At 37.1% G+C, this 27,985-nt stretch overlaps 1 protein-coding gene across 6 annotated transcripts in view; it reads left to right on the forward strand.

Moving 5' to 3' along the window:
* THADA (THADA armadillo repeat containing) overlaps positions 1-27,985 on the forward strand; it is a 218,249-nt gene that overhangs the window by 125,303 nt on the left and 64,961 nt on the right. For all 6 annotated transcript variants that reach the window (XR_008210141.1, XM_052698123.1, XM_052698146.1 and 3 more), the window contains one exon: positions 6,837-7,005. Coding sequence is in view for 5 of the 6 variants with exons in the window: in XM_052698123.1 (XP_052554083.1) it covers positions 6,837-7,005 (169 nt within the window). In the remaining variant the exon portion in view is untranslated. The remainder of the gene's footprint in view (positions 1-6,836; positions 7,006-27,985) is intronic.

Here is a 27,985-nt window from a genome sequence, read left to right on the forward strand (position 1 = left end):
CAATCACCTCTTATTTTATGTTCTTAGAAAGTAGAGTACTTGAATGTGAATGTGGAGGCTCCCTAGGAGTCGTAGTTGTCTTATTTAATAAATCTGTAAGAACTCACTTCTGAAGGAAATAGACATGAGTAAAGAAAGCATTACTATTCTACAAGATGTTATAAATTCTACTGATTAATGATGTTACTTGCATTTGGGCATGCAGCTTGCTTCTTTGGGAAAACTTTATTGTTAGAGACTTATGCTAATTAGTTTTATTGCTCTGTGTTTTGTTTAAGTAACTTTGGTTCAATTATGTCTGGTCTGCCAGGTGTCTGGTTCTGTTTTGCTAAAAGCCCTGTGACAAAGCTTTCATAGGCTTCATTGCAGTTATGTCTGGGGCAAGATGAAGCAACAATATTACTTACTTTGCAAGTAAGTGTACAATTCTACGCTGAATAAAAATCACAGGAAGTGGGGGAATGAGCAAGATCTGGTGCAAGGTATCTTCAGTTTGTTTGGGAAGTCATTCACTTAAGTCTTGTTAAAATTGTTTATGAATTTGGTTAAAGGCAGTTTCTCCTATTTTCATACATGTATAGTTGCACACACAGGTATGGTACACATCTTGTATCTGACTTGAAAAGAGTTATGACTTTCTCTAGGATAAATGTGAGTATCCTTTGGTAAGTGGCTAAGCAGGTTAGTTGAGTGATTGTGCTAGTGAGCTTCTTCTGTCATTCACCTCACTTTTTTGTGTGTGTGTGTGTGCTTGGTATGGCACCAATAGGAGAATTAATGTTAAAACTTGCCTATTTCCAACTGTCATTACTGTAGACTGGAAATCTTATCAGTGGTATGATAAGCAAAGTGCTTTTGTGGGAATGTGTTTTCATATTAGATGAAAAATACTACATGTGGTTTTTGTCGCTATGCTGTATCAAAATAGCTGCTATTAAGATGTTGTAAAAGGATCTCCTTCGGTTTCTGTATCAAATGCACATTTTCTTGGTCTTTGCTCTCTTTTTCTTCTATTTTATTTATTTATTTTTCTTTTTAATGTATTGTCTGGTCAGTGTAACTGCTTAGCATTGCTATTGTCTGGGATAATTTATTACTTCAAATCTCTGTGATATTCACAGCAGACATTGATCCATTGGAATGCTCTGTTTTTGCTGGAAGATGCTTATGAGTCCATCCTAACAAGGAAGATATCCTTCTGAATATGGGCAAGGTTCCCGAAATATACCTGCTTTTGTAGGCATATGAAAAGGAGCAATACATGCTTCTAAAGCATATGTTGTTCTTTGTACTCTTATTGCTTTGTGCGTTGTTTTGTAGTGTTGAATATTGTGAAAGTAGTTTTGAATTCTTGGTTTAAAAAAACTTTTTTTTAAAGTTGTGCCTTCAGGCGTGAAGTGGAGAAGTACCACTGATAAGGAATAGTTAAGTGAAATTATCAAAACGACTTTTCTTAGAAAAGACTGTCTTGGTAAAGTCCCCTCTCATGTCTCTACACTTTTTTTTTCTTTAGTGTTCTTTTTAAGCCTGCTAGTTTGAACAAAAAGGAAGGAGAGAGTGTTGCTAGAGATCTACAATGGAAGTTCTGCATATTTGGGGTTTAATAGAGAAAGAGAAATGTATTTCCCCTCTAAGCATAATGATAAATAGTTTAGCATTTTTTCACTTTGATTAAGCTCAAATTGTAGTGATAGAGAAGATTAAGAAGTGCCTGATTGGCAATAGACTGCTCAAGACTTCTAATCCAAAAGTCAATGTCCAATTTTCACATTCATTGATGTAATCTATGGCCTCTTCTCTTAAGGTGTGGGCAAGTCCTTTGGTAATTTTCATGGAGCTGATAAGAAGTTTTTAAAAATACTGCTCTTATATTCTTGTTTACAATCAACTGACTCATTCAGGACATTTTCAAGGTGCTGATCTTTTATTTATACATTCAACTTCCATTTTGTAGTTTAAAACAGTGATACAGTCATTAAGACAAAGTATTCTATCTCCATTCTTTTTATTTCTACTTTGTTACTGTGTATTTCTTTCCATTACTCTGCAATTTTGAAGCTTCCTAAGGACTTCTCAAAAATTATCAAATCTGAAATACAGTTTTTATTGGAAAACACTGTAATAAAATGTTCCTTTTATGTGAGTTTGAGTTAAAAGGTCATATAAGGAAGCTCTACCTTCTAGAGCATACAACAAGTTAAATAAACCTATGCTGAATTATCTACTGAGGACAGTATTTACATACCTTGGTGAGAATGCAAGAAGAGAGACACCACTTAAATTGTTTCATCATGTTCTATAGCAATTCTGTAGAATTTGAAGAGAACACATTTCTCTTCGTCTAAGTTTACGCATAGTGTATCTATTTACTTATGTGCGTGTGTTAGAGATCCTGGTTTATTGGCTGACTGAGTCACAGTACCTTTGAATTTCTGTTGTTGATTCAGCTTGACATGAGTTTGCTTCCTTTTATAATAACCTTGGTTATAATCTTGGCAGCAGGATGGTACAAATGTATCTGGTTTCCTCCCAGAAGGCTCCTGAGAGCATATACTGAAATGCTGCATCGAGCTGCAATTATTCTCTTGGATTGTTATGTTCTTAATTTCAGATTAAATCACAAAAAGATGTCTTTAGACCAATTACAATACAGGTTTCCACAGTTAAATAAGATTTAAAAATTAAGTGCTTTTGGTATTTTAATTGCTGGGGTACAACAAATGTATAACAAGAGGGAAAACGAATGTGTTTCCTTTAAAGAGAGACTCAAACAATGCAATCCACAAATACTTGGGCATATATATATATATAAATATATATTTTTTATATATATATAAAATACTTTTTATATTCCAGGAAACCTTGTGCTTGTATTAATGAGTAGGTACTGTCCTGCTGATATGTTAATTGTGTGGAAACTTGAGTTTCTTTTTAATTCTTCTTTTTGCATCTCTCTTTGCTTGGAAACTTGTAAAACTACTTTTAAAAGTTACTGAATTTACTCTTTTGGGAATCTTTCTATGAAGATAGCTGGTCTGATGGGCATGATCTGAGACCCCTTCTGCAGAATGTTGCTTTTCTTCATGTTCAGTTCTACTTATGAATTTCATCCCGTTTTCATGGCTGCTCTCTTCCAACACTTTGTGAAGTCAGCATTTGTGAATGTATTTCAGCTGAGAACAGGATTATGATGCTGTGATACTATCTTTGTGACTGCAGGAACAACTACCTGCATCATTAATAAATTATGAATTAATAAGTAGTGAACCATTCTGTGAATCTGTGAGCAGATCGCTGTGACTATATCCAGTAAACTTGGAAAAAATGTTTTTGTCCTTGCTCATTCTTCCTCAAACAACTGTAGGTATTACTTAATGTAACAGCTGTATGACTTCCAGCTACATTTATGGTTTTTTAAATGATTCCTACCAATTTGTTACTGTGATACTCATATTAAAGGCAATCCTTACTCGCTTTGTTGATCTGCTCAGTATGAAGTCTGTTGAGAGGGCGTAATAAGAAAGGGAGATAAAGAAACACATAGGAAACACCTGCAGATCTTTTTTTTTTTATTAATAAAAGCATGAAGATACATTTATTTGCAGCTAGCATTTTGTTGTTTGTAGCTAGAGCGAGCAATAAATTAAACACTTTGAAGTCTGCAGAGGAGTGCAGAATCCTTCTGTGCCTTATGAGAGTTGCTCATATAAATTATGTCACTTAGCAGCTTAGTTCCTGATCTGAATGTTAACACTGGACAGGAGCAGTGGAAATCCACTGAATCAACAGTTACACAAAGTGAAAACTGCTCAGATTTATTGGCTTTTTGTTCTTGATCGTGAACTGTTTCAAGTAAACAAGTTTACATCTAAAACCTCATTCACCTGGGTAAACAGCACTAAATTTAAAATGGAATGCAACTTCAACAGTTGTAAATGGTCTTGAAGATTTAATAGATCCTTCCTTAGGGATCTTGCAAATTTTCTTTGCTACTTGCTACCTTGTTATAAAATTAGACTGACATGTTACATTATTCTATATATTATAACATTTTAGCTATTTCTTAGATTTGAAAATTTACTTATATGTGAAGTGCACGTAAAGAAAAGTCACCTGCAGAAAACATTTTTTATTCCTCCCACTTATTTTTCAAATAAAAGAAAATTGTTATTTCAAAGACAGGTATACACACACACGCACATTGCCTAATGGGAGTGAGGTTCTGTGGCTGATGTTTGCCCTGCAGTAATGGTGAGAACCAAGTTTAAGTTGTGGGATTGGCAGGTGGTCAAGTGGCCCAGACTGAGGCTGCTGTTCCTTTCTGCCACTACTGTGGGGTGTAGCTGCCACCCCACAAGTGATGACACTGCTCAGAGTTAAGTTAGTTACACAGTGGATCTTGAAGGCTGGTTTAACTGGAAAACACTGCATTGGGCAAGTCTTTTTGTCTTGTTTTGCCTGGCTATGTTAGGTCACCTATGAGTGGAATTCAGCAAAAATCAGAACTACCCATTCTTAATCTAGGATGTTGTTACAAACTATGGAAGAAAAGAGCATTTATCTTGACGTTCTTCTGGCAAACTTCTTGTATGATTGAGGAGCGAAGCCAAATGCCTCCAAAGCACGAGAGAAGCACAGATCAGATGCCTTCAGGATATCTGGAAGTTCAGGGATGGGTGACCTGGCGTGATATCTTACATGTGTTGTTGAAAAGGAGGAGTGCTTTTGAAATGTTATCTGTAATGTTTCTTGGGAGAATGAAAAACAACTTTTAGTATTTTAGGGGAAATCAAAAAGAGAAAAGAAACAGCAAGTGTGTTAACTCCTCTCAGATTTGAGAAGCTATTTGCCATTGTGAAACGTTGTCTTTGTGTTCCCGTATATGTTCCTGTAAATCAGATTTATTCAGCTTCATTGTTCTTGAACTTTATGGTGCTTTTGTTACTTTGTAGTGACTTTGTTAGGAGTACTCTTCTGAGGCTTTCCACAAATATCTAAGTTCTGTGGATATACAATCATACAATCATTAAAATTAGAAAGACCACTACCATCATGTAGTCCAACCATCAGCCCTTGCCTAAGTGTGCTGCCCTTGCTTAGAGTCACTCAGTGCTACATCTATCTTTCTCTTGAAAACTCCCAACAATGGTGGCTCTACCACCTTCCTGGGAAACCTGTTCCAATACCTCGCCCCTTTTTCTGAGAAGAAATTTTTCCTAATATACAACTTGAGGCAACCAGTGCTGCACACTACTGCAGTCTTCCTGGTGAGTAGCGTGAGAACTTTGAGTTTGCGTTTGACTTCAGCAGGTGTGTAGCACAGCGGCTGGATGATGACTGAATTGCCCTTCATGCAAGCTGAAGCTGCAGGCTTGCATTTTCCTCAGGCACAGAAAGTTGCAGAACTGGGGCTGCTGTGTCTTGGGCCAGTTCTCCACCCACTGGGCAACAAAGCTTTTGTTTTGGGGGGTAGGGGGGGAGGAGGATGAGGAGAAGGAGGTCCTTGCCTCCTAATTGAGGATTCTCAAAGTACAATACCTAACTGACATTGAGAGTCCCAGCTGGACTTCTCTTTGTGGTCTGAGAACAGTCATCTACTGAGGTTGTTTGATTTGTTTATTTTCTTCTGTTTTTAAATTACAATTTGGGGCACAAAGAGAAGTAAATCTGGTAGTTTTGCCTTAAGCTTCTGCTTTATTCATATTCAGTATAAACACTGTCTTTATAAACCTGGTATTCTGGTAGCTCAGAAAATGTGAAATTGCTTCCTTTATTCTGAATGTATAGCAGTCACTTTTATTTCCATAATAGATTTGATAAAATAACAATCTGGAACAAAATTCAATATGTAAAATCCTGTATGTCTATACATGCATAATACGTATGTGCTAGGCCGGTTGGTGTTTACAAGAAAGGGGAGTTAAAATTAGGTTACCTAAAAATTGTTCTCAACTCCATTTCTTTACTACAAAGAAAAAAACTGCACAGCTCCATTTTAATTTGTCATGCTGCATTCAACTACAAAACCACTTCTGAATCATGTAGTTTTGGAAAGTACCCTCGCACAACTTAGAGGAAACCCTGGCATTTTCCCCATTTTCCACTCTTCTGAAGAGTTGTCACATTCCTTGGGAAAAAATAATTTGTGAAAGGTCATGAACAAAACAAAGAATGTTCTTAAGTTTACTGTTAAAGCTAACTAAAAGTTGTATGCCCATTGCAATAACTGGACTGCTTGTGTTTGGAAAGAACATCTCTATGTGAGAGTTACATGGTGAAGGAAACATATTATAGCACAAATGAAGGAAAAGCTGTAGACAAACCACTTTTCAGGTTTATTTTCACTATGTAATGGAATAAAATCTTTTTGTTTAAAGATATTGAATTTATTTTTACAAAGGGCTAAGCTGACTTCTTGCATCTGGTCAATACAGGATTAAAACTTTTCATGTGGAACAGAGTAACTGCTCTGTTTTTGCATCATGTTGCGAAGAGCCTACTCTTTGCATTTTCTTTTCAAAGATGATCTTCCTAAAAGTTATTCCCTAAGGGAAGATGTGGGAGGGTAGAGAATAGAGTGTGCTACCATAGTATGGGGATGGAAATTCCAGCTCAGAACATGGCTCAGTACTTCCTTCAAGCAGTATTTCTGTGCTTCAGGCTCTAGTATGGCTTATGTTTCTAGGAGAGTAGTCTTTCACTGCAGCTGAGAAAGTCTAAATTTGACTTGTGATAGGTGTGTTGTGTATTATCCTTTGTTTTATATTCTGTGGCTTTTAGCCACAACAGTGGATTGCATCTGGATGACAAAAAATATGTATTTCTCGTTTTTCTAGGTGTGGGCATTCGCCTGTGTACCGTTCACGTGAAATGTCAGGTCGGGCCCTTGTTCCATTTGTTATGATAAATGAAGTGCCACATACAGTACTGTCACTGCTGAAGGGGCTTCCAGATTCTACCAGTCTTTGCATACGACAGAATAGCATTCATGGAACACTTCTTCAAGTAAGTTTCCTGTTGTGCTTTTTCAGTCAGATGTTTTTCGGTTGTGCTTTTCTGTCAGATAACACGCAGTGAGTTGTACTGAGTGTTCAAACATGTTTAAGTATTTTAAAGTTGATTTTCTCAAACAATAAAATGTAGAATGCAATTTTCAACAGCGATTAGAAGGCTGCAAGTTATAAATATCAACATTTACATTTCATGTAATGCTTCATCTCTGGAGATTACAATGCTTTGAGAGCAAATATCTTTATTTAAACGTATCTACAGAGAGATCTGTGTGACTCACTCAGTCACAGAGCAAATCTACAGCAGAGCTGAACTCCAAGTACCAGTGGTATTGTAGATACTGAGACTTGCTACTTACCTATGTGTTTACTTATTACTTGATTTGCTGTTCCTGCTACACCATCAACTTCCTGTCACTTTGCTGTGCAAGATATGATAAGCTTTATATTGTGTTCTTCTGAAAACATGGGAGAACAGCTCACTATCAGTTGGGAATCAGGAATTTCTTCATTCCCCGTGTATCATTCAATTGGTTTATGGCAATCTGTTCAGTGTGTTTGATTTTTAAGCTATCAGTGTAATAAGTTACCCATTTTTATTGCCTGTTTTTCACAAGCAACTTTCCAACAAAGGCGTATTATATACGTTCAGCTCTGTTGGTCTGCCTTAGTTGGCAGTCTGTCTTGGTACACATTCCCATTGTCACATGTGGTGATCTGCTGGTTATTTGTAAAAGCTTTTCCAGCATATTATTTCCCTTTCAAATCATGACCTTACAGGCAACCTGTGATAAGGAAATGAGTATAGTCTCTCTAGAGGTGTTTTTGCCAACTTTGCCTGTATCCCAACATGTTGATGATCAGCTTATTTCTAATGTACATTAACTGACTTAATTGGAAGCTGGTAATTTGTTCAGTGTTTTAGAAGTTGGTTTCATTTTATTTCTTCAGACAGGTATTTTGATGCTTATGAAAGTAGCTGGATTGGGATCAGAGGGGTTCATCAGATTTAATTTGCATTTGGTAGGTGATAGGTAACAGAGGAGGTCATCCCAGAGTGTGGGATGATTCTGTAAAGTCTTTCCTGACGTGAATGTCAGTCCAGCAGCTGTGTAGTAGGGAAGGGCATTACCACTATCAGCCACCAGTGAGTCACAAAACTGGGGTCCCATGAAGTGTTAGGAAAAGAGATTGTTCCAACAGAGGTGAAAGAGTTTCATCAAACTGAAAAATGATTATAACCCTTGTAATGAGGGCATGGACTGACCAGTGTATAAAGCCTCTGCTGCCTTTTTAGTGACCTAGTAGAAAAATAATAATGGGGGGTTGTTTCTGAAACTGTCCAAAGGTTGATTTTAAGAATTTTTTTTCTAAACAAATGTTGCTAACAAGATTGGGTTTTCTTTTCCATTTCTGTGAGGCAGAAGATATTGTCAGAACGTGATTTTTTTTTTTGGTCAGTTTTGAGCAGTTACTAGGGACTGGTACAACTGCAATGACACCAAACTGAGCAGTGTTGTTCATACAGCAAAAGGGATGCCATCCAAAGGAACTTAAACTGGAAAGGTGAGCCCTTGAGAATCTAAGGAAGTTCTACAAAGCAAGTGCAAGGTTTTGCACTTGGGTCAAGGCGATCCCAGATGTGTATACACATCTTGGAGGAGAACTCCTTGAGTGTAGGCCTCTGAGGAGAATTCAAGGGTCTTGGTTGATGAAAAAGTTAACATGAGACAGCAATGTTAGGACCCAGCTGGAGTACTACATCTGTGCCTTGGGCCCCCAACACAGGAAAGATGTGGAGATTTTGGAGAGGGCCCGGGGGGAGGGCCACAAAAACTGAGCAAGGGCTGGAGCACTTCTCCTGTGAAGATAGGCTGAAGAAATTTGGCTTCTTCAATCTGGAAAAGAAAAGACTGTGGGAAGACCTCACTGCAGTATTTCAGTATTTAAAGGAGTTTATAAACTTAAGGGAAGTCAACTTTTTATGAGGGTAGGTAGTGATAGGACAAGGGTTAATAGTTTCAAACTAAAGGAAGGGAGATTCAGATTAGATGTTGTTAGCTAGTGAGAGAGTGGTGAGGTGCTGGAACAGGTTGTCCAGATTGTGGTTGCCCCGTCCCTAGAGATATTTAAGGCTAGGCTGTATGGGGCCCTGGGCTATCTGATCTAGTACTTGATCTAGCGGTTTGCAACTCTTCTTGCAGCAGAGGAGATGGAACTTGATGATCCTTGAGGTTTCTTCCAACCCAAGCTATACTATGATTCTATAAATCTGTGAATTGTTACTGCACTGGGGAAAGACTACTGCTGTCAGAGTACAATATTCTTTGAAATCGTGCAGTTGATAATGATCCAGTCATGTCTGATCTCTCACATGTGTCTGGGGTTTGCTTTTACGATCTGTGAATTGAAGTTGCACAAAGTCTTTGTTTAATTCTTACAAGATGTAGTTTATGACTGAATTGCTGAACTAACTTGCTAGTTAAAAATAACAAATATTCAGAAGAAATGCTGATGGATGATAGGTGTACATGTTATATCCATAAAACACCGATAACACACAGTTCAATGCATAGTTATTGTGCACCTGCTGTAAATTGGAGTGCAAAACAAAGTCCTGTGACTTTCAGGATGTTGGATGCATGGTTTCAGTTTCCTCTTTATCAGTGTAAGATGGAATTTGCAAAGTCTTATTGAATGGTAAATGATGTTATGAGGTTACTTGTTAAAGCACTGTTTCTCTGAAGCCTTACTTAAAGAGAGCTTAAGGCAATAATCTGGCTGTGTTCAAGGGTGTACTGCATTTCCGTGACACAATAGAGAATTTATCTTCCTTTCTGATATGGAGATCTCTATGAAAAGGAGGGATGTCTGTACAATACTCAATAACATTTTGACTTTTTCCAGTAATACAGGCCAACAAATGAAAATAGAATCCAGTTAATTTAATTTCTTCAGTCATTTTAGTCAGAAGCTGACGTAAGTCCACTGCCTGATTTTTCTTTCAGTGTTCATCTGCTGTCAAGACTTGAGCAGGAAAGTTGGAATTGCTCAGACTTAAAGCTTATGTGTTAGTGCCAAATGTAATAGATCATGAAGGTATATTACAGTTATGTTTCAGCGTTATGCAATTGCTTCATCTGTTGCAAGCCAAATGTTCATTTATAGAAAAATTGTTTGAAAAAATTTCAGAATGCAGTGCTTGTCCAAACATGGTCTGTTTTTCAAAGTGTTGAGATTGACAAGGAGTTTGACAGTAATACAAATGTGTTGTGTTTAACTTCAGTCCTCTCCATTATCTGAAATCACAGCTTTTGGTCCTCAGTATAAGAACTGTGGTTCAATTTATGTACTAATATAAATGTGCATGGGGATAAAATAATCTAATCATCTTTTATGCTTTATGTAAGAATTATTTTGAAGAAAGTGGGAGAAATACTGTTGTTCTATAGCTCTTATGAAACTGATGATATTTTACAAAGGATTTTAAGTAAATATGTCAAGACAAAAAAAATTCCTTTTCTCCTTAGTTTTTCTTCTGTGAATGTGGTTTCTAATTTTCTGCTATCCAAACAGTCCTGGGGACAGGGGAGAGACTTAGGTTTGTAATTCATGAGAAAATGTGGAAATCCTCTGTTGGCCTTTTTAAATGATGAACTATTTCTGGGTTTCATTAAGATGTAGTTTTTTGCTGGATCAGTTGAAAGGAAGAGTTCATCCAGAGCTTATTGTAGAAACTCCATTATGCTTTGAATTTTTTTATTTATTTATTTTTTTACTTTTGGCAGTTGCCAAGGATCTTATAGTAGTTGGGAAGATTGTGAGGGATCCTTACCAGCAGATCCAAGAGAGGGCAGAATCTGCTCTCCTGATGCTCAGGGCTGAGTGGTCTTGCTTTTTTACCTCTATCTTTCTCTTCTGATCTTGTACTTCACTGTGCCATGGTCCCTGTAACTAAGGCTACCTTCAGCCTTCACACTGGCAGTGAGTTAGCAGAGCACTTCTTCTTGCCTCCTTTTGTCAAGAGGCTGTCACTGATTCTTTCCAGGAGCCTTCTGGGCTTTTTGTGCTATGCTATGCTTGTCATCCAGCAGATCATGAGAATCTAGCGGAATCTAGCAGAATCATTGTGAGAATCTAGACCTGCAGACCTGATGCTGCTTCTAGCTGTCTGCAGAAGGCCTCATTCAGTAGTTCCTTCTGGACAAGCAGCCTAGTGCAGGTGCCCACTATGTCACCCATGCAGTGATGTGTTCTCAAATCCTATTAGTAAGCTCTCTGCTAGCCCGTCACCCATCCCAGTCAGACTTCTCTGCATTCCAGCTCTTCTCTCACATGAAGGACATCTCCATCTTCTCATCTTCCCAGCCACTGTCTGCAGAGCCTGTATTCCTCAGCACTCCAATCACGTCAGCAATCCCACCATGTCTCTGTGATCTCAACAAACTGCACGAAGTCCTAATTCCTGTAATTCTTGAATCTCCTTGTTTGGTGCTTTAAAGCAGATGAAAGTTATAGGATGCCTGAGCATTGTTTGTCTGGGGAACAATCCAGCACCTTTAATTCATCCAGTTGTAGTTTACTTATGATGATTAAAAAACTCCCAAATGAACGATCTGTCAGATTGGTTTTCCAAGCAAAGCAGACATTAGTCTGCTGCTTTTGTTTTTATCTTGTGAGAATCAAGCAACATGATTGACGCTGGGTTTCAAAGGCTCTGCTGTGTTCATAGCCCTAGACTCTGTGAGCAGAACAGGAGAACAGGGCAGTAAGACCGAGGCTTTCAGTCACAGTTCTGTGCTCATTAATTTCCAGAAATCTCTCTCACATTTGTCCATTGAAGAAATCTATATGTATCCTCATAGACTCTTTATATTGAGAGTAGTAATAATAATAAGACTGCTGCAATTAGTCATGGAACAGATGTAATTAAAATTGAGGTTTCTTGAGGTCCTCCAGATGTGTGTCTGAATCAGTGCTCTACTTCCATCAGCTGGTGGACTGATAGCACAAACACAGGAAAAACTATAAAACAGACCTAGCAGCTATAAAAGCACATGTGGACTGTCTTAGCTTAGACTGCTCCTGAGCCAGAGATGTATGGATGTGACTTTGAAGAGAAAAATGAGAAGTTCATGATTACACTGATGAATATAACCAGTTTATGATGAAAACATCCATAAGTTAGGTAATTATCCAGAACAAGTACCAAGACAGATTGTTGTTGATGGAAATAGAACCTGCTAATGAATGTGAATGCCTTTTTACCTCCTTTGAGAGGAGGAGAATATTAATTTAAGTTGCTACAAAGGAAGGTCAAGCTCCAGGTATTTGAGATTGCTATCAGTCTTACGTTTTATGAGTTTAATACTTGGACGTTTATGCAGAGGAATAAAGACAATTAAAATAAATATGAGCTTTTGAAAATAAATCAGAGAGGAATGGTGCATGAAGAAGATCTAGCAAGCAATCATAGAAGTTTTATTACAGGACTGAGTAGGTAATAAAACCCTACAGACACCAATGGCTAGGGTGTGTGATTATGATAACAGAATACAAATTACACAAATATATTTTGAAAGTTGTTCTTGAATGTAGGCTCTTGTAGCTTGGTGAAAGAGACACACTGTACTATACTACGTACTTGATGTAAAATCCTTGATGTGGATTACAAGCAGGAGTGCCAGTGACCATGTTTTTTTCTGTTTTGTTTTGAACAAAGGATCACTGGGCTCTAAAGGAATGAATGGGGAAGTGGCATTGTTTATTTGGCTTTATTCAGTAGCGTAGAAACATTAACTATGGTGAATTACTTTTTATTTAGCTTGATAATAATGTTTGATGCATAGCAGTTCCACATATGCACATAAAAACTCAATGTAGTAAATAAATGTTACATTATCTGCTGATCAAAAAAAGAAACCTGCTACAATTAAATGTTTTCCAATGAGATTTCCTTCCAGCTGTTTCTTTTCCAAGTTCATTTTTTAGTGTTCAAGATAAGCCTTTAAGATTAGTATAAAGAGAAAGGAAATACTGATGTCAAGTTGAAAGCATACTCGCTTATGTAGCTGGCAATTACAGAACAGTTGTCTTATTTTTTCATGTTGTGAATTCATATTAACTGTTGTACTGAGGGGTTGTGCTGATACAGGGAGGCAGGGAGGATCTGAGAACAATATTTGTATTTTCTATTATTATTTCTACCTACCTGTATTTTCTGAATGTAACAGAGATGTAAATAAGTTGCAAGCATGGGAGCAGACAGCCTGTGGGAGAAAATCACAGGTGAAATTTTGCCAGAAGTTTTCTTACAGCTTCATTTTTTTATCGAGCTTCTGTAGTACTGCTAATTAATGAGACAGATCTGCTAGTGGGATGTAACTTTGAAGTTGCTTTAACTGTAATTAGCAATGCTCCCAAATGTTGTTGTTCTGGTTTCTGAAGATACGTTGCTGGTTTTTAAAAGGGCATAGATATATGTAGATTTTACAACTCTGTTAAATCCTTTCATTCAGTTTCTGCATGGTTATTGAATTCCTTACTACAACTGTGTATTTGCAGAAATGCTATTGTAGTAAAATCTGTGTTTACATACTTGAAAAAACACAAAAGAAAAAAAAGGACTTTAAGAAAAACTTTAACCTTAAAAAAAAAGAGTGTGGTTTTAGTGCAAAGCAAGTTATATTCATCAATTTGTAAAAGGGAAGCTGCTGTTTTTAATTGAGAGGTAAATATAGTAAGGGCTAGTCTGGGTTGTGCTGGGAATTGTGTGACAGTTGCCCCCTCTGTAAAGCTGAGTGGTGCCACTTCTGTGAATCCAAGCTCCTGCAGCTTGTGTCACTGCTGCCCAGTACAGGGGCTGTGGGGTGGGTGTGTGCAGCTGCACTATGAACAGCATTTAGTGTTCAGTTACAGCTGTAAAACATCACCAGCCCTGTGGCTTTGTCCTGGATAAATGTGCAGTGACTGAAAATGTTAAATACTGTTGTGGCTACGTAGAAAAACCTGTATTAGGTGTTAAGATTAAATTTAAGGAAAGAGAAATTCTCCTTTAGGTACGGTTTTACAATGGATAGACTACTTTTTCTTTAGGCAGAGATGTTAGAAAAGAATATTGTTGGCACAATATCCCACTTACTACTTCTTGAGGCACTGGATGCTTAACTGGATGTAGGCCTTCCAGAACAGCAGTTGAACTGTTGTGAAATCTAAATTTTTTTGTGAGCGTTCACTCCTGTGCTGAAGTGCATATTTCTCACACCTGTTTTGTATTAAGGATCTTTAAGTATCCCTCATGATTAGTCAGGAAAGCAATGCTATCACTCTGTCACAGACAGAGGATGTTTTTACAGTTGGGAAGGGAAAAGTTGAAACTTGTAAAGTGTACTGAAGATATAATATTCTCCTAAGTGGTGCAGTGGATTAATTTAGTACTACACGGAGTTCATTTTTCATCTCCAAAAACATGTTTTCAGTCCCACCCGCATAGGACTTTTTCTCTCCCTTTTGATCTAGAAACTGTCGTTAAAACTTTCAGAGCCAAAAGAAAGATAATCCTGAATATACTTCCTGATATATTTTTAAAAATACCTATCCATTATAAGTTCTGACTGCTTGAGGCTGTATTAAAAATATTTATGAACAGTGAGGGCTTTTTCTTTTTTTTATTACAATGTGCTGTGTTTTCAAGAGTTAAGTCTATAATGAGAAATGTTGAGAGGGGCCTCTCATGGACTTGGAAGCTTCCTCAGCCTGTTTGCAAAGCAGAAGATATGCTCCACAAAAAGCTGAAGCTAAAAAATTCTGACCTATACTAAAGGTCAGAATGCAAGAATCTCAAATACTGGAACAAAAAAGTTAAGGAAAGAGTAAAGGAAAAGCTGGAAATCTAAGACAGTGAAAGAGAGTAAACGTAAAACCGGATTAAGTGACTTTCAAAGATCTGAAATTCTATTTTATGTATGTATGAGTCTAATTAGTATTCTTTCTATGATGAAAGGGCACGTTTTCTTTCTTAACTGTGTTTAAAGCCTGCTACTTGTTTCAGTTTTTCATTTTGATTTCTGATTGTGTTACAGGCAATTCTTGCAGGAATGTAATTTATCTTTTTCTGTTGTTTTACAAAGTGTTGCAGAGTATCTCATTGTGGAAATGGTTACTGTGGTGCTAGAATTTTCTCAGAACAGTTCTCACATCGCTATTTCATTTCAAAGCGTTTCTTTCACTCGGGCTCTGAATCGGAACTGACAGCGTACTCGGGATGTTGGTTTTGTTACTCTGATGTTGTTTATTCATGGGCTGAAGAGAAGAATGGGAAATAGCTATGCAGGCTGAGGAAGGATTGTACAGAAATTTGACTGACATAAAGAGACTGCATGGGACAAAGTTTATGTGGGGGCAGGATGAACAAGAAGATGTGATACACTTATATCTGGTGGAGTTTGATGGGAGGCAGTTCTTATTGTTAGGATCAGTCTGTATGCTTTGCTTGTAGGTCAGGAGCAATGGGGAACAAAGCTCTATTGAAAGAAAATTTGTTTTCCACTGTCTAGTACAATATGCTTGCAGTTTTGCAGCATTGCTGACAAAATGTCAGAAAGTACTGAGCTGCATCACCAGAAATATGGCATCCAGTGGAACTGCAGGCAGCGGTTAGTTTTGAAGTACCCCAAAGTGCCCCCAGAAAGCATTTATCAGGGCCTTGAAACAGCCTAGGTGTGGCCTAACAACAAAAGAGAGCAAGGGCTGTGCCAAGAGAGTGATAAGGATGCTTCTAAATTTATTACCTGTCAAGGTCCCTCCTGTTCTCTGTTCCATCCCTCCCAGAATGTTCCAGTCATCTCTGGATCATCAGGGCTGCCTTGATGTTAGTGAGTGTGGAAGCCTCCCACAGGGCTTTCAAGCAGGCAAAGAATGAGGGAAGCCCCTGAAGACACGATAAGCAACTGCTTCTATTCTGTCCTCCCTCATTCCTTCACGCACTTGCACCTATGTTATCTTTCTCTGTTTCCCCTGGCACCACCACTCTGACCTTCTTCCTCCTCCCTCATGCCTACCCTTGTTTCAGGTGCTTGCTTTTCCATTTCTCTATTCTGAACCGTATCCTCTCTTTAAGAGTAGCTGTTGTCCTGGTAGGCCATTGCTTACTTCAGTAGAGTTATTATCATGATGACAGAGGTGTATATCAGGTCTATTTCTATATGCGGTTGTATTCAAAAGCATGTAATTCAGATTCAGTTGTCTTCGTATCTACAGTGAATGTTCTAAGTATGTTTTTGGCAGTAAGTCATTCTAGCTTGATGTAGTTAATTCTGGTCTGCAATGTGTTGGGTTTTTGGCTTGTGTTTGTTTGTGGGAAAATAAAAAATGGTTGTTGATTTTATTCTCAAATTCACACAGTTATTTCCATAGATTCAGACAGGTCTTTGTGAGAAGTGGGTGTTGTGAAAGGTGTTTATACCTTGGAAATCATCTTTATCCTTTCTTTGATGGAAATGTACCATCAGTAAGATCAGAATATCTGTTTTATTACTAGAAATCACATAAGAATTCAGTGCTTAAATATTTAGTTAAATTGTTTTTAATTTTTAATTTAAAGTTATATTAGACATTTGCAGTTGATATGGAAATCAAACTCAATATATTTAAAATTTCTTAGTACCTTTCCTTCCTTTCCACGTTCTAAGTGGGTGTATTTGCTGGGCTTTATGACATTAAAGTTGCTATTCTTCAAGGAAAGTAATAGTTTAAGGTAGAGAAAGCCAACTCAAAACTTCTTTAATTCACTACAACACACTCTTAAAGCAAGCAAATTACCTACTATATACACATCTCACACTTGTAAATTACAGGAAATCATTCAGTTGTTTCGGTCTTGTCTCAGTTGTAAATCAGACAAAATTGATGATTAGAGTTAGAAGCTGTAAAGAAATTACTTTTTTCCAAAGAAAATATAAATTTAGCTATTATTGAATGTGTTAGACTTGTGTTTTTTTCTACTTTTTGAATTACTGTATTGTGTGGTGCCATAAGAAATTCCAAGTAGAAGCTTTGCTCTTTGAAACAGAGGCATTTTTTAACCTTCATAGATTTAAGATGTGAATAGGAATTTGTAGACCATACAGTCAACATTTTAAGTGAAGAACCTTCATGTTTTTTAGTTCATAGTGATACGAAATTAACTGATGTAATCAGGGAAATGGGTGCCGTTGTGGTGCTGCCCACTCTGGCCCCCGCACCCCCCCCAAAAAAAAAAAATCTAGAAGATGTAGAGCTGCATATAATAACATCTGAAAGACTTCACATATACGTGTTGCCAAGTAGTTGTTCTGATTTCCTGATATAGCATCTAACAAAGCACATACACTGTATGCCTGTATTCTGTGTTGCAGCATAAAGCTGCAACTTATAGATAGTCCTGAAGTGTTTCAAAAGGACAGGCCTGTGTAGTTGTCTTTGGGTAGATCAACAGGTGAATGATTGAGCAGGCAGGATTTCAGACTTCTGCTAGTTATTGCTGTATTAAAATAGTAACCTTGAAAAGAATAAAATGCTTCAAGTGCTTCCAGCATCGTAATACTTTTTTTTTGTTCTTTGGTTTTCTGATTTAATCATTCACACATCTGAATTACCATATGACAAGCATCTATTTCAAAATGAATCAAATTGAATTAGATTATAGAGGTATTATGAAATGATGGTGTAATACTCTTGCAACTGTACTTATTTATCCTGGAACATTTTACTCTGTTATATGTATGAAAATGATAGAAAGCACAGCATTAGGTGGATTGCACTGCCAGAAGTGAAAGGTTATAAAAGCCAAAATCATTTTATGTTTAACTAGTTTGAAAATAAGTAAAATATGAAACCTTAGCATTTATTGATTTCTGGTGAGGGGAAAAAAAAGCAATCTGTAAAATTTTACTGTGTTTAGCAATAAAAGCATAATACTGTTTTCACTGAAAATAAACAAACTGTTAGCAGCAGTAGTGGATACACAGTATTGGAACTGTAAGTAATGTAACCTCTGCAGAGTTCTTCCATGTTCTTCCTTTTTCGTTTTTGTTAGGAGCCTTCATGTATTCTCAATGGGTAAATTTGCTTTTAAGTTTAATATAAACTTAAGCCTGAATATAACTTACCAATTAACCTTTCAGATAGCTGCATTGAATATGCAGCACTCTTATTTAAAACTCCTCTGATAGTTCTAATGACATAAAAAGCATTTTCAGTGTTGTACAGCATCGTTTGTGAGAGTTTTAACAAGTTCATTTTCTGTTAACTTTTGTTTAGACCAAGGTCACTAATGATTTCATCCTGCATGTTTTCTAAATTGAATAATGGATGCTGTTGAAGTTATCATGTCCAGCTCTAAAACTGTCAGTGCAGCAAACTCTTGGGTTTTTTATTTTTGGGGTGCAGTAGGCTGTGATATTGACAGATTTCCTCAGAAGAAGAGGTGTTTATAACCACCTCAACCTCTGACATTTTTTTTCCATTGACAGTTTGGTGAGTGCAGTTTTGCTAATGTTTTTCCATCAGCCTTTTCCTTTTTGAGTAATATATTTTCCATCCGAGTATTATCTTTTAATTCCCTGGTATTAATAAGGATTAGTAATGACAGCTGGAGGAAAAGTTTAAAAGTTGAGTCAATCGCATGTATTTTTGTGTTGAGTCAGTGTATGAATGGGGCTTATAATGGTGTTATCTACACGGGCTATCCCTGTGGTTTTTAAGAAGCAATTTCGTTTTTTTAGAATTACAGTGCTGCAACTAGCCAAGAGAAACCTTGGAACAATTGTGGTATTGCAATTGTGCAACATACAACACTTTGGAGTGCCCCTAAATGATGGACATTACTAGTCAAGGAAGTGTCATGGGTATGAAACTTACATAGTCACAAGTTTGTAGCTGTAAATTCTTAACGAAGTTTGTTGGGGCATTTTTCTTTTAGTTAGCATGATTTTGCTGGGAGAGAAGGAAGGAAAAAAAAAAGTCTTTTGGGATGATAAATGCTAAGTAGTATTTTGTATACGGACTGACTGACAATGATAATTTGACTGACAGTGATAATTTGAGGAACTTTAAGTCTATTCTTTCCCCCTCTATAATACAAAATTTGCATTCATTGTATTGCTACTGTATACAATATTAGCTGTAGGAAATCTCTTTGCAGATTTTCTGTAATGAAAGTAGTAGTTATCAATAAGTATTTTAATTTGACCTTTTAACCTGCTTAAGAAAAAGTTTTTACTCAATTATTAAAGTAAGAGAACATTTATCTTTCTTATCGTTAAATACGTAAATAAAAAGGGGGGCTCTCTTTTTGCAGCTGGTTGGTCATCTTGGGGTGTATTGTAAAACCAACAAGGCTGATGAAATGCACAGAGGCAGATTCACCCTATTTGTAGTGGGTGAAAAAGGAACTTGGTCTAAAAGTTCCTTGCATTTTTCTACATGCAGTTAACTTGTGGAATTGTGTGCAGTTTCAGCAAACTCCTAGGATATGTTTGTGGATTCTAACTTCTGACAAAGTCATCTTGTTACTTAATTTTTAAGGTTTGAGTTTACTTGAAGCAATCATACTGCAATCATACTTCATGCAGTTGCATATGCTTTAAAAAAATTAATAATAATAATTCTGTAGTAAATTTTACTGCTTCTAAAAAAGTAATTCTAATTTACGTGATGACCTTTCCAGTAAATCAGCATATACCATTAGTCCATAGCAAGAGCTGATGATGAGCACAATTTTGGATGTGTTATTCTCAGGATTTAGGACAGGGCACAGCACAGACACCACTCTTGAAAGATTTCACCAGAAAGATAACAAATGCATGTGTGCATAAGATCAGCGTCGTAGAATGGTTTGGGTTGGAAGGGGCCTTCAAGATCATATATGATCTTGAGGTTGAGGTTGGACATATATTTCCAACCTCACACTAGACCAGGTTGCTCAAAGCCTCATTCAGCCTGGCTTTGAATGCCTTAAGGGAGGGGGCATATAATGGAGATCTGTTCAGTTTTTCATCTTTTTGCAGTTTTCATTATTATTTATCATAATTATGAACAAAGCAATAGGACCATACAAGAGATGGTGTGGTGGCTTTCTCTTTTCTTTGCCACTGCATTCAAACTGTGAAGTGACTTAAAGCTGCAGGCTCTGTCTGAAATCCAGTTTAGTTTGTCTAAAGATGATAAAGAGAGAATATTTCATTTGTCAGCTATAGAAACCATCTATTTCAGTTGCTGCCATTGCAAATGCTCACTGGTAAGTTATGAAGGGGATAGGATACTGGCTGTCAAGTTGTACTTGGAGGCTAACATGGGCAAGAACAAATTCATACTTACTGCAAAGAGGAAAGATGCTGAAGATCCCCCCCCTTAGTTAACCTGACTACTGTAACTTTTTAGCATTTCGTAGTTGTTAGAAAAGGAGCACAAAGCGTCCTGGTTGTTCCTTGTATTGCTGATGCAGAATGGCTTTCTGCTGCCTTGGGCAAAATCTGGCGTGTAGTGTAAACTGTGCATTGCCTCAGTGGTACTCTTGCTGCCAAGGCTTTAATGTCAGAGGATTTTGCTGGTCTTGTCATCTGCAAACAGCTTGTGCATAGCAGCCCACATCCAGCTGGTCATCACTAGCACTCTGGGGATGTTGCAGCTGCTGCAGATCAGCTCAAAGCAATTTCTCTAAGGCATTTCAGTGAAAAGGAGCAGGATTTCCTTAATTTCAATAGCAGGGCTGTGCAAACCTAACTCCTGTGACTTAGCAGAATTGAGAGCTACTTTCATTTGGAGCCAAGCTAGGTTTGACGTTGTCAAACTGCAGCTCAATGCAGTGTTTAGGAAATAGCAAGCATGGTAACTTTTACCACTGACACCACCACGCTCAGAAAACAACCTCTATGCAGTTCAACTTGCAAAGGAAATGGAGCATTTAAGCTCCAGCAACTTTAAAAACTGTTCTTAGAACTGTTTTTAGAGTCAGACAGCTGTATTCCTCTGGGATAATAAAATCAAAGGCAAGCATGTGCAGGTGTTGGAGAAAGTAATCTCGGATAGGAAAATGTGCTGGAAGAACTTTTCAAAAAATAATTCTGCCATAAATACTGTTCCTTTTCCCTTTCGTCAACAATGTATCCAACCAATTGCATGAGCACTGAAGAAGCAAAAGGAAAATAATACTAAAGAAGAGGTCATCCCAAGCACTTTTTAGCATCTCTTAATAGCAAAGCCCCATTGAATTCCATCTACTTTGTTACTTTGGAGTTTGTCTGCTCTGCTGCATTTGCAGAGACGGTGTGGTGTGCATATGTCATAATGCTTATGGTAAAGCAAAGTGCATCAGCTTGTTAGAAAAAAATGTTTGATAGTTTTGAGATGGGCACTTTCAAAAGTGCCCATCTCAAAGTGATAGTTTGTCTGGGATGCTTGTTTGTCGGGGGGGGGGAGGGTAAGGAAGGAGGGGAACAAAACTCAACAAGACTTTGTGGATAATTAAAATCAGAAGGTGTATTTGAGCTATTCTGGGGAGATGTAATCAGCTGGCTGGCTGGATTAAGGTTTGGGAACAAACCAGAAATATATTACAGGTAGAATTTTAATTGTTCTAAGGATAAATGCAAAATTCATTAAGGTTGTTCTGTGATTGTGTAGTTAGCCCTTTCCTTGCCCTTAAGTTTACCTTGGCCAGGGCACTTGCAGTAAAATGGTACTGTGAAAATTACTGGAAAACATTAACATTAACTTGTTATTGTAAGCTGACATCATGCTGAGCCTGATGGGAAGTAGAATTTATATATAGCTTGTCCATATGTGTAAGGCAAAAATCTGCTGAGTTTCAGCAGCAGTATGATTCATGTATTTTTGCTGTAGTTCAAGTTTCACCTTAAGTTATCTGTATTTCTATGGACTTGTTTTTATAGTTTCAAAAGATACATGTTACCAGTAGAAAACTAGGAAGGTTGTGGTCCAAAACAGATGAACAGTGTGGTAATAGCACCTTACATTTTCTGTATGCTTTTGGTGATATGTTCCAGATCTTACTGGCATATGTAATCTTCCCATTATTCTTTCTGCAGAGCAAAATACTTTCTTAAGAAGTATGCCTAAAAGGATAATCTAGTCATTCTTTTTCCCTTGGTAAATTCTCATGAACATGCATACTGCGAGTAAGTTGGAATTTTTTTTAAAGATTTGATTTGTCATGCATTTAACTCCATACCTGAGTATGGAGTTTTCTAGACATGAGATATTATGTGATAAGTTTTTTGGTTTTTTTTTTGTTTTGTTTTGTTTTGTTTTTCAGTAAGAGGTACTCATGCATACAAAGCTCATTGCTTCAGGAGAAGTCTCATTGGCTGTACTCATAGTACACATAGCACACAAAGTGCACAGGGCTGTTTTCGCCTCTCAAATCTGAGATGATTTGATAGCATGATCTGGGTGCATGTTTTTGTACCTCCTTATTTTCCATAGTGGGTGTTTCAACCACTCTCTGCTGGGAGTGATCTCTGCTCTGCTATGAGATGTTTTATCAGAGTATCAGGCTCTGCTTTAAGAACTGAAGAGTCTGGTATTTCACTTCAGGGTCTGGACAGCAATACTGCTGTTCAATGGAACTGTGTAAATGGAATCATTATCAGTGACAGTATGCTTGTAAACTTGCAGAAATGGAAGCATCCCTTATACGTGGAGGCATGTACAACAACAGTCTTGATGTACAGTAACTTTCTTGATGTATTAATGGGGAAAGATTTGGTAAAATCATGGTATGGCTTTGAAAAGCACCACTATTTTCATAGTTGTGGCTAGCTATGTTTGGACATTTAATCTAGCAAACTATTTGTTAGGCTTTAAAAACACTGAATGTTATTCTTTTGTTTGAGAGCAGGAGACTTGTGTACGTATTCGCTCTAATATGAATTTAAAATTGCAAGCTAGGAGAGCTTTTCTGAAGCTTGTGAGTAAGTTATAGAATGAATTCTGAAATAAGAACATCAGATCTCTATGGCTTAGTTCTAATTATTTTCTCAGCTTGTATGTTGATGCAGGCATTCCTGAGATGTAAGATCAGCTCTCCTGAAAGCAGCACAGCTACAGGGTCAAGTAGCAGAGTACTTTTGAGCACCCTTTATAAACATGTTCTTACTGACCAAGTCTATTATGTGTCAGCTTTTTAGTGGCAGTGGGGTATCCTTGAATCTTTTTCTTAATTGTAAGCATCCCTAAGTAAACAAGGGTGTGTACCTTGGTCTTTTATTTGCATTTTGTCTCCTTCATGTGAATGTTTGCAGGATAGCTTGTTATGTGGCATACAGTGGAAAAGAGTTGTTTTAAATTGTTACACCATGGCCCTTGCCCCACTTCCCCTCCTTAAAAAATAAAATAACAGGAAGAAAGGAGGGGTAAAGCTTTATATTCTTCGAAGTGCCAGAATTAAGATCTTGAATAGATTTTGATGATGGCAAGGAATAGGAAGAGGAGACTTTATTGTATCCTTCCTACTGTTAGGGTTATGGGGTTTTTTGTTTTTTTTTCTTTTTAATTAAAAAAAAAAAGTCCTAGTACAATTTTTAACTGTTTCTAATATGTCATTTCTTTAGACTTCAAGGTTTTGGTGACATGCTACTGGGAAGATAATAACTATGTTTGTGGAGAGTAGAAATGCCACACAGTACCTTCTTTTGTCGCTGGTCAAGCTGGCTGGTTAGGATAATGTGTGTGTGACACTCATCAGTCAGTGTTGCCTTTTCTTAGCGCTGTCCAGTAATTGTTTTCTCATCCATCAGGCAATCTGTAGGTCTTTTGGTTAGGCAGCTTTACTCACTGCATGTATCTCAAGTTATAAAATGAATGACTTGGGCAGGAATGTTGATGTGCTTGCAGACAGGAAGGCTTTGCGGAGGGATCTGGATGGGCTGGATCACTGGAATACATTTGGTTATATGATATTCAATGAGGCTGAATTCTGGACACTATAGGATCAAAATGATGCCATGCAGTGGTATGAGATTAAGGAAGAGTGGCTAGAAAATGGCCCAGAAGAAGAGGAGCTGAGGTTGCTGCTCAACAGCTGACTGAACGTGAGCCAGCAGTGTGCCCAGGTGGCAAGAAAAGTCAACGGCAATCTGGTCTGCATCAGAAGTATTGTGGCCAGCAGGACTAGGGAAAGGATTTTCCTCCTGTACTCAGCTCTGATGAGACTACAGCTTAAGTACTGTGGTGAGTTTTGGACCCCTCACTGCAGGAAGGACACAGAGTTGCTGGAACACATTCAGAGAACAGCAGTGAAGCTGGTGAAAGGACCGGAAGGCAAGATTTATGAGGAATGGCTGAGGGAACTGAGGCTGTTAAGTCTGGAGGAGGCTGAGGGGTGATATCATCACTCTACACAACAACCTGAAAGAAGGTTGCAGTGAGGAGGCTGTTGATATCTTTTCTCAGGTGACAAGTGATAGGGTGTAAGGTAATTATCTCAAGTGGCTCTGAGAAGGTTTAGGTTTGATATCAGGAAACATTTCTTCATGAAAAGACTGGTCACGTATTGGAATGGGCTGCTCAGGAAGTGGTGGTGTCACCATCTCTGGTGATGTTTAAGAGATGTGTTGATGTGGCACTAAGAGGCATGGCTTAGTGGTATACTTGTGTTGGGTGGGAGGTTAGAGTTGATGATCTTAAAGGTCTAAATTACTTCTAGATTTAAAAGAGAAGAAAAAAGTGCCTTAAGTCCAAATAGTGAAGCAGACAGACTTACCAAATTTCTGTGTGAATAGGCAAGCCAGGTACTTATAAGAGAAAATACAGCCAGGATATTTGAGCAAAGAAAAAAAAAAAAAGTGATGTAAGTTGGCAGCAAACTTTTTATTGTTTTGTTTTGTGGCATACAGGCATAAGCTAGGATGTAGTTTCATCTTCCTTTTAAAATAGGCTTTTCCTCCAAATAAAACTGGCGTTGTATAAGAATTTTGATCTGTGAAATTTTGCTTGTTAGCTTGTTTTAGACAAAAAGCAGAGTTCATTTTCAATTTTAAGAAAGCATTTTGGTCTTGTGGCTTTGTGGTATATATCTATTGCTGAAAAAAAAAAAAGCTTCATTGCTCTTTTTTTAGTATTTCATACCTTTCATTAGTTGTGGCATTAATAATTTTCAGACTATTACACAGGTGTGTTATTCTTGCTCGGTTATATGGAGTTAACTAGTATTTTTATTCATTACTTCAGACACTTTCATACCTTATTTTACAACATCTTAATTCAATCAAAACACGCTTGCCTGCATTTTAATTAAAACAACTTGATTCTGTTTTAAACCTGGCTTTATGAATTTTGATGGACGTATTTGGAGGAAGGATTTACAAGCCTTACTTTCTCATGAATAATAAAATGAAGTTGTGTAATTAGGTGATGAAATGTGCTGACAAAACAAAGCTGAAATTATGGAAAAATTGAATTGTGAACCAGCTGTTGCTTTAACATGGGAAAGAATCTTGATTTTCAAAAAAATATTTGCAAGGGGAAATATTGCAACCTCAAATTGAGTTTATTAATTCATACAAAGATAGACGTGAGGAAGCAGATAATATTTGTATACAGTAAAAATTTATGACAGCCATGTCATTTATATTTGGCAGAAATAATAATCTGATTTGTCAGTTATGAAATCAACAGCATGAAATTAAAGACTTCAAAGAACAGAGGTGGTAGGAACAAAGGGATGGTTCTTACAATAATGTGGTGCATATATAAATGATCCAGGACTGCAAGCAGTGTGGTTAAGTGGTGGCTATTGAAACACTACATTTGTGAGGAGATTGCAAAAGAACTGATGAATATTTGAAATTCTTCTTCAGCGCATAGTCATTCAAATATGGAAATAAATGGAAAATATTTACTGCTGGTGTGGCAGAGGATTAATCATCTGCTGTCAGAGCACAGGGTGTAGGGGTACCACCTGTGCTGTCTGCGCACGAGGCTGCCCAGCATCCTGGCCACCTCTCATGCAACAGGGTTCAACTGTACTTTTAGTCTGTCATATTTGTGATCTCTTCATACCTGACATGAGACTTGCTTGTCATGCACATATCAAAAGCATGTATCATTACTGGCACTGTGTGCCTGTGTTTTCTCTGTGACTTCTCAGACTGATTTTCAGCAACGCCAGTGTGTACTCTGATGTCTCAACTACGGTTGTTACCATATAGTTGCTATTCAGATGAAGTTCAAGTCCATGCTTCAGGAATGCAGAACATTGGTTTATTTAGCCTCACTGTTGCTACCTGTACATTCCTAAAAATCATTGATTCAACACTAATTTTATGCTGTTAGACTGCAAATTGTGTAGCTGCTTTTGTTTCTAAGAGTTGAGTAAAATGAAAGGACCGCGTTCATGCCATACATGCTAAAATAATGTATTTATTTTGTATAAATGTGGTGGTTTTTTTTTTTGTTTTTTTTTTTTTTTAAGGAGCAGGAAGAAATCCAAAGATAAACAGATAGCTATAAACTCAAATTTATCTAAGTATCTTCTTGGAAAACTGGAAAGGTAGTTGCAGTTTTTAGTTTCTTTGTAATTATCACACTGTTTTATGCTGCTTATCCTCTAAAAATTAAATAAAAGGACTTTTGGGGGCTTGTTCACTCGAGGTATTTATAGTAGCTTTGAACTTTTTTTTTTATCATCCTAATAAAAAATATCTTCACCTGCCACAGCATCTTGCCAGATTTTATCGACTTGATCTTAGTAAAAAATGAAAAACTGGTCTAGTTTTCAGAATACTAAAATAACTTTGCAGTTGTATTATCTTACAAATAAGAGTAAAATTATATCTCTCTTAAAAAAACAAAAAAGAAAAAAGAAAATGTAGCTTGTTTGAGGCCTTCTCATTAGCCTGATAATACTCTTCCTTTTGATGGAGGAATTCCAAAATACCACATTTAGCTTAGTGCAATGATCTCTGCTGCCATTTTGCAAGCACTCTTTCTGTTCCCCCCTTCCATGTTGCTTCTACCTCCACAGCTTGGTGAGTGGCATATTTTTCCAAGCTTCATGTTTACACAGCGTTTTATTTCAGCTGATGAAACATCTGTATTATTTTTTTATTATTATCTTTTAGGAGTGTAAATGCTCTCTGCTGAGAATGTATGCTGTAGTGTGATGTCAGTTTGCTTTTTTTCAAGAAGTGCTGAAATGAACACAGAGAGCACTGTTTCAGTCTTGCAGTTAGGAATGTGAATATTTGTACTGTATACTTAATTTCATACAAACATAGCTGAGGGCGTGCATGCAGAAGTTTTTATTGGTTCAGGTCAGCATAAGGGGAGAAAAGTTTAACTTTTCTACCTCACTGAGAAGTGTGCAATTATATAACCTTCAAAGTGTTTGGAAAATCTGCTTATTTAATAAAGGCACTTTGTGTGGCTTCATGTTGGAGGCTGCTGTTTTCTTTTAATTATGAACATGTGTGCATGCACACGGTGTCAGTACTTTTGTGTCTGAAGTTAACAGTTGATAGTAACTTCAGAAACCTTAGTTCCTCCTTTAAAATTTAATTGTCTTTTAAGCAAAAAACCATAACAATAGATTAGCTTGATTAAATTTATGGCTATTAAAAAGCTGCATTATAATATCAGTGTCTCTGTAGATATTCAGGCTCAAAAAAAAGTTAAAGGCACTATTTTTTTAAAGTTTATACAAGCTTTCATCCTCTGTTACATTGCTTCGTTACTATTACATGTATTTCGTAGCTTGAATACAGCAATTGGAGCTGATATGACAGTTTTTAAAGATATGATCAACTTCATATCACTTCAAAGTTGATATGGGGGGAGATAAATGCTTCTTCCTGCTTCATGATTCATACGTTTGAATTCACTGCTGTCTAATCTTTTTTTTTTTTAACTTGTTTAAAAAAGGTAGCTTTCATTTTGTTTTCCCCACTCATAGAAAACAAATACCTGGAAAATGTTAT

This window comes from Tympanuchus pallidicinctus, unplaced genomic scaffold (assembly GCF_026119805.1).
Source record: "Tympanuchus pallidicinctus isolate F22 unplaced genomic scaffold, pur_lepc_1.0 scaffold1, whole genome shotgun sequence".
Lineage (NCBI taxonomy): Eukaryota > Metazoa > Chordata > Aves > Galliformes > Phasianidae > Tympanuchus > Tympanuchus pallidicinctus.